Here is a 14,289-nt window from a genome sequence, read left to right as displayed (position 1 = left end):
AACACATTTTCACCTAATTATGGCCAGTAATCACCTTCATCATGGCAAAAATATTTTACATTAACCAAACATTTAGCCACAGCAGCGTATTATGTTCATGACTTTATTCATTGTTCTAAGGAGTAATCAATGGTCGGTATTGTATTTATCCATAACATATGCTCTGTTCAGAAGAATGTTTATGACAGTATTTGGAGCAACACTCAGCACAAAACAGGCCCTTTGAAAGCTATCGATAAACGCCTGCCAGGCCCCCGAGCTCGTCTTGGTACTGCAGGCTCGTAATGTAGGACGCGTTACTCTGTGGTCAGCAGACCACTCTACCCACGTCAGGAAGCTGGTGATTGTGAAAACATTTACATGAGTGCATCATAATAGCAAGCCCAGAGTTCCCATTGGCTTCTCAAAAGGTTGGGAACCAGTTGTCATAAAGAGCATAAGGGGTATCTAGTTGTGCTAAACTCTCAGGGCTTTCTAACAGGAGATATGCTTCTCGTCCTAGGTATTAAAGTTTGAACCTGGCCATTTCAAGAGGAGGGGCAGAGCGAAGCACATGGCTCTCGTTGACATCCAGTTGGATCATCATGAACGCTGTGACTGCATTTGCAGCTCACGACCGCCTCGATAATAGAATGTGCACATACTTACGCTGAGCATGAATGAATCGTTAGTTTAAGGAGGGTGTGATAAGAGACCCTTTTCCCACCAGCAACCGAACTTAACTACTAGCCTGCAAAGCAATGAATACAAGTGGTTGCTGAGTTTCAACCTAGCTTTGTTAGCCATGGCAAGTAGAAAGGTATATCATCAACTTCTATATCCCAGAATATAGGATTGCATTTAATAATAGTGTCGGAGAATATGTACATGTATCTATACATACGTATATATTCTCATGTCTATGTGTAAATACATCAAATGGTTTATTCAGTGTATACAACCAGATACACCAGAGCTGACATATGGTGGAGTTATTTAGACCCTTAAAATCTTTTGACTAATTCAGGGACATATTAAATACATGAAATATGGCCTTGGAAGACTCAGAAGATTATTTCGTTTATTTTTAAATTCGAATCACAAAACAATCTTGGATCTTGCTCTTTTAAAGAAAACACCTTGTATATTAAAAGCCAATAAATTAGCTTTTCTTATATAAACATCTTAATTATAAAAAAAAAAGGAAAACTATGGTTTCTGGGGAAAAGGCACAGACCGTTTTTCCCATGGGACGCACTACATGCTTACCTCTGTAGACGATAATTACCTATCTCCAGAAGCATGCCATAATAATATAGATGCTTTAGAAATTAAGTCATTAAGTCTTCTTTTTATGCATCTTGCTGAGGCATGCAAATTCACTTAACACCTGTCTCAAAAAAAAATTTCTCAGAAGGTTTTTTATTATAATCCTCCCAGAGACAATTTATTAACTGTAGCAGAATTTTTAATTGTTTCATTCTGAAAACCCCTCCACAGAAGTAACTCCTTTTAGAAAATGGCATGGGGACTCTGTATGAGCCTTTCAAAATAGTGTTCGTTGAAAGATTTGGGTAGTTGAAAGTAAGAACAGTGAACGCAGAAATATTAACAGAACTGGAAATCGGATGGAATATTTGATTGGATCACATTTAATAATGGGTCCAAAACTCTCCAAACTATGCCAGTTCATTTTATGTCTCTTTCTTATGTGTTCCTGTCTCTTTGATATACAAACGTGGATTTACAATGGCATTTAAATTTGGCAAGAATCATGAATTATTTATAGCCTAAAAGCTTTTGTGTATTAAAACCACCCGATTTTATTGATGTACATTCCTAATCGTACCCTCACTCACCATTCTGAATTCCTGTTTCTGAACTAAGTGAAATCAGATCTGGGGTCTGTGGTTCTCTCCAGATCTGTGGAGCTTGTTCTAAGAAGCTGTCCTGCAAGTTACAGGAACACAAATTTGGCCTCTCTCCACCACTAGAAACCTTGAGTTCGCATCGGCAGTCATTCTTGGTATTTAAGGTCATTTTCCCTCCCTGGCTCCTCAGTGTCTATTGGAAAGGAGATACTCCCAGAGTAGGAGGTGATTCGTCATTCTCCGGAGCAAGGCTCTTGGGAGAGAGCACCACTGAAATCCAGATAGCTCCAGGGCTACTCAGAGAGAGTTCCAGTTTTCCTGCTGCCTTGAAACAAAAAAAGGAGAGCCGATTTCTTCCGTGAGTCTAGGTCCCTAGTGACTAGAACCAGTTTGAGTGAGGGGTGTGTGATGCGGTCTGGGTAAGCCCCGGGGCTCAGGTGCTTGGACTTCAAAGCATTGGCCACGTTCTCTACCGTCCTTCATCATATCCTCCTTTCCTCTCAGCTCTGAGACAAAAGGCCATTGCTTATTGAAGATGGGAAACTTCCCTAGAAGCGCCCAGTGTTCTGACCGCAGGGAGTGAGTGGTGAAATTACTGTCTTGTTCAGTTGTCCAGAATCCCAGAGCACAGTCAGAAATAGCCAAAGCAGAGGCCCTCACCGTCAGGGACCTGCTTGTCCCCTTCACGAGCACATGCAAGTTTACCGTGAAAACGTTGGCGTGAGTGCCCAAATCAAAATGTGTGTCACCTCTCTGGCTTGTGCAGCTCATGTCGTAGCTGTAAGTATGAAAAATTAGAGTGTTCTACCCCAATTTTCAATAAACCTTCCAGGCTGCAATAACCGGGATGGTTTTCGGCTAAAGCCCTATCTGTACTTTTTATTTATTAGCTGAAATGTAAGCAGGCATATTCACTCACTTTTCTTTCTTCTTTCCTGAGGGTTTTATTAAAACGTCTCCCTTGGTTATCTGTTATCTATTGCACTTGCAACATGTAGCCAATAAATCTGTTTCATTGCCATCGAAGGAATAAAAAAGCTCGCCGTACAAATTACATTTCAAAACAAACCCTAATCAGTCCGCATTTCTGCATGGCTCACTCACCTGGAATAATGCCTTTCATTCAATATGTTCTTACAGGGCAGAACACTTTCATAAGTGGAATTTGTTATGTTTTTTGTCATATCGGTAACACGCGGCTTTTTCCTCTCGCAGCATTTTTCTATAGCAAATGTAATATGGCTCTTATCTTCATGAAAAATATATATTGCTTTTGAACAAAACTACTCCATTATTTAGTTCCCAATTGCAGTTTTAGAAGGTATACAGCGTTAGGACCTTACTTTCACCAATGCATGCAGCTATTTGGGATGACAGGATGGGGTGATGGCTGAGGGCTTGGTTTGAGGAGGTGGGACCGGCGCGAACCTTGTCCCCTAGCAGCAGGCTTTTGCTCAGTCTCTGTCCCGGAGCTGGGCAGCCGGGCGGGACTTGAGGTCTCGCGGTCGTGTTGTTGCTGTTTGTGCCTCTGACTGTTTGCCCGCGGGCCTTTTAATAAAATACAGTCGCCTCTGACATTCCTCACTGAACAGAGTTCACAGGCTGTCTCTTCCTTAGGGGCCTGACATCAGTACCATCCCGACTCATTTCCCTTTTGTCTGCCCTGGAAGTCTTTCTAGATGGGCCCCCAGCCGGAGGGGGAGTGCTCCCAGCTCAGGGAGGCCAGAGAGGGGCTGCGAGCCTATGGACTTTGATGTACGATCAGGGGACGGGGGCACGGGGACACGGAGTGTAAAGAGAGCTCTGCTCACTGCAAGAATTTGAGCTTTTGCTTGCAGCTTGGTCTTCATCATTGTCCTACCTGAGGCTGGACAGAAGCTGATCCGTGTTGGCTGAAACTCGGCCACTTCGTGGAGTGAGCGGTTTCCGGTTGTTCAGGGAAAGGGAGTAGAGACGTGTATTCTGTGCCAAGAATCAATTTTACCATCGGAAATACCAGCTAACATGTGAGTCAAAGTGTGGGTAAGGACAGGAAGGAAGGAATCAAATAATGCTGTGCATGGTTGTTAATTCGGATAACTTGGGTTTTCATGATTTTTATATAAAAATCCAAGTTATCTGAATATATATATGTATACAATTATCTGAATATATATATGTATACAGTTATCTGAATGTATATATACACAAGTTATCTGAATATATATATATATACAAGTTATCTGAATATATATATATATATATCTGTGTGTGTGTGTGTGTGTACACACAGTATCTTAATGCAGATACCTTAATCATCTTATGTTATTTCCTGAAGTATACATGTGTCCAGTTTTACTCTAAGAACAACTTTACAGATGTCCAAATTGTTCATATCCTCCCGGGGTCCTCTGGTAGAATATTAAATTAAAATTCATAGATTGGTATTCATGCCTGAAATCCCAGGAAGTACAGTTCTGTTTATTGACAGCTCTGATCAAATATGCTGGAAGAGAGAACATTTATAATTCACTGGTTTTTATTGACATCCGCTTAAATTGTGTTGTTTTTAAAGATCAAGTTAAGGACCTGCCGCCCTGGGGTGGGAAGGGGTGTCTCCTGAGTGTCGGGGGGGGCGACATCACCAAGGGGAATGGATGAGTCACTAATCGCCTCATTTAAGACTTCATGCTTGCCCTTCAGGTTACAGTCCGGAATTTGCAAGTTAACTTGTATCTTTTTTAAATAAAGTTCATTTATATAGAGAACTGTAAAAATTCTTTAGCAGACCCCATTAGAAGAGAGTGGGGCCGTACTTCATGTAGCATGTTATGGGCCAAGAAACCTTCATTTTCCAATAAAACCATTTGACTTCTTAATTATTTTAAACTGTTGGATACGGGCTGCCCGGTTTAGTGGCCAGGAACCAAACATTAAGATTACTCTTGGATTCCATTTATATTTTACATAATTCCTATCATATAGATTCTCTTTTAAGAACATATTCTGGGTCATGTTCTCTAACCTCCACCTCTCTGGTTGAGGTCATATTACAAATTCATTCTCTTCTGGTATCTTCTGGCCTTTCTCTTCTCCCTGTGACCTCCACATTCCTTTTTTTCCCACCAGTCTCTACCCACCAATCTTAGGGTCGGAGAGAATCAGGATCAGTGTCTGCTTTGGGAAGGCACAGGAGGTGGGGGCCATTCAAGGAGACCAGGAGAGCAAATGGTTTCCCAAGGGAGCACTTCATAGTCTTAGAGTGCCAACTGTTAAGGAATCACTGGTTTTTGTGAGTTGAGCACACCAAGTGAATGTTTGCCATTATTGTCCATTTTGGTACAAACTTCAGAATGTGGTGGTGGATATTTATTGACTTCTATCAAAGGATACCTAGTCACCATCAATATGGGGAAAACTGACTAAATTAAATGTTTCATTAGTTCATTGAACAACAAAATGTATAAAAACACACTGTGTATCAGGATTGCTTTGGGGTCAAAATACAAGGTCTACAACAAAGGATAAAAGTAGAGACAGATATTCTAGGGGGGATAAACAAGAAGAACAAAGATCTCCCAGCAAAAATGCATGAGGGAAACATGGGCCTTTCAAAGAATGAAAAGTAACATGGCCGGAAGGAATCACAATTGGTGGTAAGTTTGAGAAGGCGGAAAAGCAGCTGGTTACACGAAGTCTTGTGTAGCTGCTAACAAAGTCCTGTCCTCTACACGGAGGAGAGGAGGCCATGGGGGCTTTTAAGCATAGTGGGGCTGCAAGCGTCACAATGCGTCAGAGAGAACATTAAAAGGTCTTGGGTACAGTGACCAGCCGACCACTTTCTGGACCTGTTTCCTCATTCACAAAATCAGAAGGGTAAGATAAAGCCTTTCCAATAGGACATTTCTGCATTTTGGAAATGGCAACCTGCAGGAAGGATGGGGGTAGGAATGTGAATTATAAAGCCCCTCAGAGTTCTTGGGATGAGACGTCGGAGACAGGAGGAGTGTAGGCCCCCTGTGGTTGTGTGGGCTCTGCACTGCAACTTCTAGAAGGTGGACTGGGACTGCCAGGAAAGTTAACAGGAGGTTTCAGAGGTCTTAATGACTCAATAGAGGAGAGCAGTGCAGGCTCAGGGCATGTCCTAGAGGAAGAAGACCTGTGAGCTGGACTTTTGAGAGTATTCTCCACAGAACGCTAGGGAGGCAGGAAGAAGAGGCTAATTTTGAGAGAAGAGATCACAGTTGTCTCAAGAGCCAGGGCTTGTGACAATGACTGGGAGTCATCCTTAGAAGAGCAAAGCTGAACCCACGAGAAAGAAGATAAATAACAGAACCTGAAGGACACCCGTAACTACAGAGAAGACAAAAAAAGAGGAATTCGCAAAGCTCACAAATAAGTGTTCCAAAATGGGGTAAAAACTGAGGGCTGGTTAAGTGTCTGGCATGTGCCAGACGTAACAGATTTGGAAAACAATAAAACAGCCACGTTTTCTGCCCTTATCAAACTAGAGAAGGGATGGTAGATATTAAATAAATAATCCATTGTATTTGTGAAAAGCAAAAGCATGAGGTGAGATGACATTAAAAGGTAGAACTTCCATCAGGGGAGGGAAGGGATTCCTTAAGACATGGTCATTTCCTGGAGACATTAGAGCAGGAACAGAAATTTGAAGAAATGTTAGCCAGCAGGAAAGTGGAAGGAGACTGTGGTATTAGAAATGAAAATAAACTTGTGACTCGATTAGAGAAGTATTTTGAATTTTTAATTGACCACAGTTGATTTGGATTGGGTGTTGAGAAGGAGGTGGAGGAGGATGCCAAGGATTTTTCTAGGGCTTCTGGCATAACAAACTGGGCACATAGAGATGCCATTTATTGAGATGGGGGCCCAGAAAGAAGAGATTTGTGGTAGATCAAGAACTCAATATGAGACAATAAAGGCAAACGGTCTTTGACGTACTCAGTCGGAGATACTAGGTCGGCAGTTAGGTCTGTGGGTCTGGAGCTCAGAAGAGGGTCTGGGAGTGAGATATAAGCTTGGGAGCTATCATCATAGAGCAACTAAAAGTTACAGGAATGGTTGAGTCACTTGGAGGAAGGGGAAGACCAAGGGGGAAAAGAATGACAGGACAATTGCAAGAGTATAAAAACAGCCTGGGTGCCAGGGGAAGAGATTGTTCCAAGGGGCTGGGCCTGTTTCATCAAGTATAGCAGAGAAGATGTAGCAGATGCCGACTGATTTATGTGCCCAGAAACACCCCTCCGGACCCCCCCCCCACGCCTTTTCGGGGAAAAGCTGATTTATCTATGGCCCTGTGCAGAACTTGGTGCCGTGATGCCCAGCCCGCTCCTGAAGCCACTAACTGTGTGGCTGCTGAGCACCTAGAATGTGGCTGGTAGGCTGAAGACGTCTGCGTTGTACTAACTTAAACTGATTTACATTTAAGTATGAACGGCCCCACGTGAGTAGTGGCTAGTGCATCAGAGCGGCTCTGGATTTGAGGCATCACCCACAGACTTGCAGCCAAAGTAACATTTCACGGTACAACACACACACATCTCAGCTGAATATCCAGGGGAACGGCACCTGACCCAAACTAGGACCTAAGTCTTTCTCACGATATATGGAACTGAGCAGAGATTCAGGTAGTCTCTCGGGCTGCTGGGATGGTAAGACGTAAACATCAATGGCTATTGGCACCACACTGCTTCCACATGGACCAGAAAGCCCAGAGAAGGTCCCACGACAAGACGAAGGGGAAGAATGACACCAGTGTGGAGAAGTAGTGGGGGCGGAATCCCTGGTGTCCCTGGGTCTTGAGGTCTGGCCACATGCCACTCCTGGGTTCTCCAGGAATGTCTCGTGGAGAGGTGTGAATCCGAGGGTAATGTGCTGTGGATGGAAGAATTGTGTTGAAATAGAGGTTTTGAGTGAAAACCACTTGCAAGTGCAAAGGTCCTGAGGCAGAAACAAGTGAGGGATGGTGTGAGGAGAAGCAAGAGGGCTAGGATATTGCAAAAGAAAACAGAAGTGAAAGAAGGATGCAGGGTTAATTCATATGGGTCTTTTAGGTCATGGCAAGGACTTTGGGTTCTCAATGTGTTGGGAGGTCCTCAAGGAGTTTTGACCAGGGGAGCAAATGTTAGGACAAATGGTTAAAAGGTCCATCACTCTGTGGAGAGCTGACTGTGGGAAACCAGAGTAGAAGCTGATAGACCATCGGGGGCCACAGGCTCAGGAGGGAGAGGGAGGCTCGGTGGAGGAGGTGAGAGCAGACAGTTTCCTGATACCTAAAAAGCAAAGCTTTAAAAGTAGAGCGTGAGGGAGGGAGCAGGGTCAAGAATGTCTCCAGGGAGCATGGCCCCGACTCCCAGGTGGATGCTAGAACATTTCACCTCCCTGGGGAAGGTCCTGATACAGGAGGATTGGGGGTGGGAGTTTTCTTCAGACTTGCACAGTTTTTTATTAAATCCTAGAATCTGGAGTCAGGTTTTTTTCTTTTTTAAAAGAAAAAGTTGATTTCTGGGTCTCCTGGGAAAGTATGCTCTCAATACATAGGAGTCAATCACTTTGCTGATTCACCTAAACCCCTATTTTGTTTAAAAAAAAATAATAATATTTTTCAGGTTAAATCTTATCTCAATACGAAATTCGATCTTGGTTATTACATAAAGGTGGAGGTTTGCATGAGACAGATTACTTGTCCCTGTGTGTCAAGTGAAGTGACCCTTGGGCATGATAGAAACTCTGACAAGAAGCAATGAACAGATGGACATGTTAGCTTTGCTGAGAAAGACAGCTTTCACTCATCCTGAAGGAGAGAAAAGCCCAGACCAAATAGCAAGTGTATTAATTGGGGAAAAAAAAGGAAAATGAGGAAATATTTTGGTCCACTATTTGCCAAAAAATGCATTCAAAAACAAACCAGAAATAATTCTCTGAATTCCACTCCAGCTCACCCTGCCTAGGCTCCACAGGAACTAAAATCAGTCACTGTTTTATCCATAGGAGGAGGCGTATTCCTTCAGCAAACATTTTCAAGAAATATATGAACTTTTGCACAAGATTGGAGCAAATATGACTTTCCTTTTTCTTCTCATATAAATTAAAATAGACTAAGAGACACAGAGCTGTGAATAGTTCTCAATTTGATCTCAAAAGAAAGGTGGCGAGCCAGAGTTTAATCATAATCGTGTTTTATGTCTAGAATGTAATGTGTCTAGAATAGATCTAGTGTTTTAATATTATACCTTTTCTCAGTGACTCAGTCAGCAATGATTTTTGAGAAGCTACTATGTATCAGGCACCGTACGAGGCGCCGGGAATGCACCATGAGTAATACCATCTCAGTTCCTGCCCTTGTAGTTCTTACCGGGTCACACGGATAGGTAGTAAAACTGATTACCCGAAGCAATTTCCAGAACCACTGTGACGGGGGCCTCTCCGCTCCCCCTGGAACAGGATTTCTCAAGCTCGGATCTGTCGACACGTGGCGCTGGACGATCCTTTGTTGCGGGGGCTGTCCCCTGCATGACGGGCTGTGTGGCGCCGTCTGGACTGCACACATGAGAAGCCAGAACAGTCTTCCCCCGTTAGTGACAATGCCAGATGTCCCCGGGGGAAGTCATTCGTCCTCGTGGGACCACCGCTGACCCGAGAACATGATCTCAGCCAGGAGATCCTAGCTTTCTCCGGGGTCTCCTGTTCATTCTGCAAAGTTGCCTTTCCCTAACATTCTTACTTAGAGATGAGATGGAGGACGAGGATAATGTGGAGGGGCCAGCCGGTACCCCTGGGCTGGACCTGGCTGAGAACGCGGCAGAACCCCTCCATCGGCTTTTTGAAATATAAAGACAATCACTTTCTGATGACAAAACTATTAACTTCCAGGATATTAATTCATTTATTCAACAGCAACAAAAAATCATTAAATGCCTGCTCTCGTATATGCCAGGCACAGTTACAGGGACTGAGGACAGGGGACAGAACAGACCAAAATCCCTGTCCCTGAAGAGTTTATAATGACAGGAGGCAGATAAATAAGTAAGATGCACATACTGTGTGAGACAGAAATAAGTGTTATGGCTACAGATAAAATCAGGGAGAGAGGGTCACTGGTGGAGGGGAATTCTATTTTAGATAAGGTATTCATCTAAAGTAAAGGCCCAAAGGATATAAGGGAGAAAGCCATGGAAATATCTGAAAAGAGTATTCCCTGCAGAATGGACAGTAAGTGCAAAGGCCCTGAGGCAGAAGCTTGCTTGGTGCGGGGCTGGAATGGCATCAGCTAGGTTGAGTGGTAGGAGATGAAGTTAGGAAGCTAATAGGAGCCAGATTTTATTGAATCTTGTAGGCCATTATGAGGACACTAATTTATATTCCTAAGGATTATTAGTGGGGTTCAACAAACATTTCAAATCGTCCTTCCAGGCACATTACATTACCCTGCTCCCTTAAAGTTAGGGGTGTGCTAGATTGGATGTTCCCTGCCCCCCCCAGTCTTCACTCCTTCTCTGCATCTGCACACATGTCCTGGCTTCACCTTGACTGTGGTTTTGGCCGCGAGACTTGCTTCGGACAACAGGATGTAAGAGACGAGCTGTAAGCAAGGACTTGAGATGCGCCTGCCAAGCGAGGCTTGCCCTCCTCATCTTCTGCCGTCGCCATGAACAAAACGAAACAAAACCCAAACACATGCCCGGCTCTGGTCCACTGAGTCTAGGAGAGGATGAGAAACGTGTCAGAGAGGGCTCCCCCAGATGACGCGCCGCCGACCCCAGCGAGCCTGGTCTGCGTCAGCCGCCCGCACACGCGGGACAGGCGAAGGCGTCTTGCTGCGTGCCTCGGGGCCTGCAGGACAGCTCGGCCCCGGTCTGGCCAGCGAGGGGAGGTGGGAGTGGAACCTTGGAAAGATCCTGCCTGTCCCACCCCCCGGTTTCCAGCTGCAGGGGTGATGGAAGCGTACAAGAGCCTCTGTGTCCCCGACTGTGGGAGCAGAGCCCTGAGACTCAGACTAGTACCTCCCGAGAAATAGAAGCCTGCGGTAAGCGGTTTCCGATTCTGCAGCATCACCTGGCCCGGCAGGCACAGGACGTCCCTACGGGATTCGAGGCGAGGAATCGGGATGTGACTCCTACGTAAAGACCTCGGCTCTGCTGAGAGCAGGCTGAGGCGGGTGGGGGGCCGAGGCTCGGAGACAGACTCGGAGGTGGTTACCGCCGCCACAGCACGGTGACGGCTGATGGGGACCCAGGCCCGTGGTGGCCGAGGGGAAGCTGACCCGGGCTCGGAGCCTGGGACATTGGGGAACTAGCCCTGCAGGGACTTGGTGGTGGACAGGATGCGGTAGAGGAAGGACGGAGTCAAAGATGGCCCCAGGGTTTGGGGCGGAGTGGGGATGGGAGAGCCGTAGGGTCTGAGTTGGAGAACTCTGTGGCGGGGGAGGGGAGGGGGGTCCGCAGCCTGACAGGGGACGCGCCTGGTCAGCACCCCTGTTGCGGGCAGGGACAGAGGGGGACAGCCAGTCCGGGGGCAGGGGCTGATCGTGATGCACAGACCGGGCTGGTGTTTAGAGCCAGGAGCCTGGATGACACCACGAGGGAGGTGACAGTAAGTAGAAGAGAGGCGTCAAGGGGTCAAGGGACAGGGACAGCCAGGAAGTTAGACGACAGTCTGACGAGTGTGTGGTCGCGCCGAACACCTTGCCCCTGTACCTTCAGCTCCTTTCTTCCAGGTCTCCACCTGGATCTCTGTCCCTGGAGGCACATCTGTTTTGTTCTCTGTTACTCTTTTTTTAATTGTACATTTGAAATATTTTTATCTGCGCGGGAGCATACAGGAGTAAATGGTTTCACTTGTTTCCAGTTAGGTTCAAAACAGTTATTTTACTAACAAATATCCTTCAAAATAAAGATAATATGACATACCCTGGTGGATGAGTGTGAACAGCGCAGGAAAGAAAGGGAAAGAAAACTTCATAAAAACAAGTGAGCGCACCCACCGGCAGGTAGTGTGTTCCTTGGCTCCATCCTCCCCCCGGAAGTGCCGGCAGGGGGGGCAGGTTCCTTTATTTATTTATGATTGAAGCGGAGTCGACACAAGGTTCTGTCACGTGCATGCGTACAACATGGTGACCGGACAAGTGTCTGTGTACGCGGTGCTCACCTCGAGCATAGCCACCCCACAGCGCTATCTGAACACCACGGACTGTGCTCCCTACGCTGTGCCTCGTATCCCCGGGACGGACTCATTCCCAGGAGGCTGATCCTAATGGAATGACCCCCGCATCCTCCAGCGGATGGTCGGGTTTGGCTCCTGGGAAGGAGCCCTCACAGGAGATGAGGAAGGAGAGCATAGGATTACGTCAGTGGCTCTCTGCTTTAAAGATGCCTCAGAATCACCTACAAGGATGATTAAGCAGAGTGCTGGACCCCATCCTCGGAAGGTCTGATTCTTCTCTGATCCGTGGGTGAGAAAAGGTTTTGCATTTTAAGTTCCCAGGAGATGCTGATGCTGCTGGGCTGGGGACCACGCTTTGAGAACAACGGGATTAGAGTATGTGTCCCCTGCTTTCCTCCCTGTGAGATGGCTTCAGCCTGCTGGGACCCTCAGCAGAAGGTCACTGTTCCTCCAGCGCTGGCCCATGCTACATGACTCAGTTTCCCCTGGAATTCCAGGAGCTTCCTCCTGCCCTCAACATCTCAAAGGTGGTGGCACTTCCCTCCTGATGGCCCCGAGCTCCTGGGGTATCACCTGTCCTTCCCCCACACCCTACTCATAACTTGGTCATTACTTTCTTTGGAAATACATCCTCCTTGACTTACCCTAATCTGGGTGAGCCAGTGTCACCTGGGGAAAAATGAATAAGCAATTTGAAAAGGCACACCTGGCCAATTGTGTCAAATGCTGCTGAAGGGACCAGCAGGATAAGGGTTTAGAAACAACGGTTGCATTCAGCATTTAGAGGCCACGATGGAATATTGGAGACAGAGGTCAAGCAGGGAGCATTTGAGAAAGAGTGGTAGGAGGTATATATCTGCAAATGAATCCAGTCCTCTTTAGGGTCCTCAGTCACATGAGGCCAATGACCAGGAGGCCTCCTGCCATCGGTGGGCCAATTTGCCAACAACGGAACCAGACATTCACACCTGGGAGGCATCCCACACCCCTGTTCTCCTAACATCAAGACAAGTCCACATCCTGTAAATCAAGCTGAAGGGTGGGCCTCCAACGTCAGGAAGCATCGGAATCACCTGGAGGGCCTGGTAAACCAGCACGATGGGCCCTCCCCCGGAGTTGTGATTCCCGGGGTCTGCGATGAAAGCCAATCACCGACTCTTGAACCGGTTCCCAGGTGAGGCTGACATTGCTGGTCATGGGGCCACGCTTTAGGAATCACTACTCTGTCGGAGATTTCTCCTACCCCACCTCTCCTTTCCATCCTGGGCCAGTCCAGGCTCTCATGACGTTCGCCCGAATTACCGCCACACCCTCCAAACCATCTCATGACAACAGGTAAGTCAAAAAAAGTCAAGTTGTGGGGATATGGGGGCTTTTGTGCTGTAGTTCCTGGGTTTTCTTTTAAGTGTGTGATCTCTGACTTCACAGGCCGAGGTGAGGCCCATCACCTATGTGGGGAAGAGGTTAAGGTAAATGTTCAGTCACCTGTAGGAAAAGCATGAGAACACTGAACTCTGAAGTTTTTTATTTGTCTCACAAAACATGGTTTCAGATCTCTCTCGGGAACCATCAGGCTTAAGGAGTTTTTAAATTATTTTAAGCACTTTAATGATTTCTCTTACCAGTTACGTGATCTCATCCCTGTTTCAGAGTTTTTCCTTCAAAACCCGTCTTGCACCAACAGTTGCAATTTTTCTGTGAGAGAGTACCCAGCATTTTCAGGAAAACAGACTGGTCAGCTTCTTATAAAGCACCAAGCAGGGCTGTCTCTCCAGCCCACCTCCACAGGGTTACCACGCACTTCTGTGTTGCTGGTGGAACCCAGTTGTTATTTCCACAGTCGTCCAATCTCATATAAACATGGCTTAAAATCCTCTGAAAGGATAAATATTCCATCTTCCAAACATCAGATATTGATTTAGAATCATGTCCACAAATGGCTGAGACCAAGCATCGAATTTGTGGAGACGCTAATGATCCTGTTAAAAGTCATCTGAGAAGAGCCAGGGGCCAGGGACCAAAGGTGTGGGGGGAGTTGGCAACTCATCAAGGGAAGCCGGGCGATCAGGTTGTCCCGTGTCCTGCCCAGAGAAAGACATTATCATTGGTAAAAAGTAAATTTTATTTCCTTTAAAAAATAACTTGTACTCCTTTTGTTTATGAGAAACTTAAAAAATAAGGACAAGTAGGGGCGCCTGGGTGTCTCAGTGGGTCAAGCATCCAGCTCTTGATTTCCACTCAGGTCACAGTCTCAGGGTCATGAGGTCAAGCCTTGTGT

At 46.1% G+C, this 14,289-nt stretch overlaps 1 protein-coding gene across 2 annotated transcripts in view; it reads left to right on the top strand.

Moving 5' to 3' along the window:
- PDGFD (platelet derived growth factor D) overlaps positions 1–3,919 on the top strand; it is a 224,662-nt gene extending 220,743 nt beyond the window's left edge. For both annotated transcript variants that reach the window (XM_032428108.1, XM_032428107.1), the window contains exon 7: positions 503–3,919. In XM_032428108.1, coding sequence (XP_032283999.1) covers positions 503–628 — 126 coding nt within the window. In that variant the 3' untranslated portion in view covers positions 629–3,919. The remainder of the gene's footprint in view (positions 1–502) is intronic.
- Positions 3,920–14,289: the final 10,370 nt, after the last annotated feature.

This window comes from Phoca vitulina, unplaced genomic scaffold, assembly GCF_004348235.1.
Source record: "Phoca vitulina isolate PV1807 unplaced genomic scaffold, GSC_HSeal_1.0 scaffold38, whole genome shotgun sequence".
NCBI lineage: Eukaryota > Metazoa > Chordata > Mammalia > Carnivora > Phocidae > Phoca > Phoca vitulina.
Note: the sequence above shows the minus strand (reverse complement) of the source record. Positions and strands in the feature narration are given on the sequence as shown.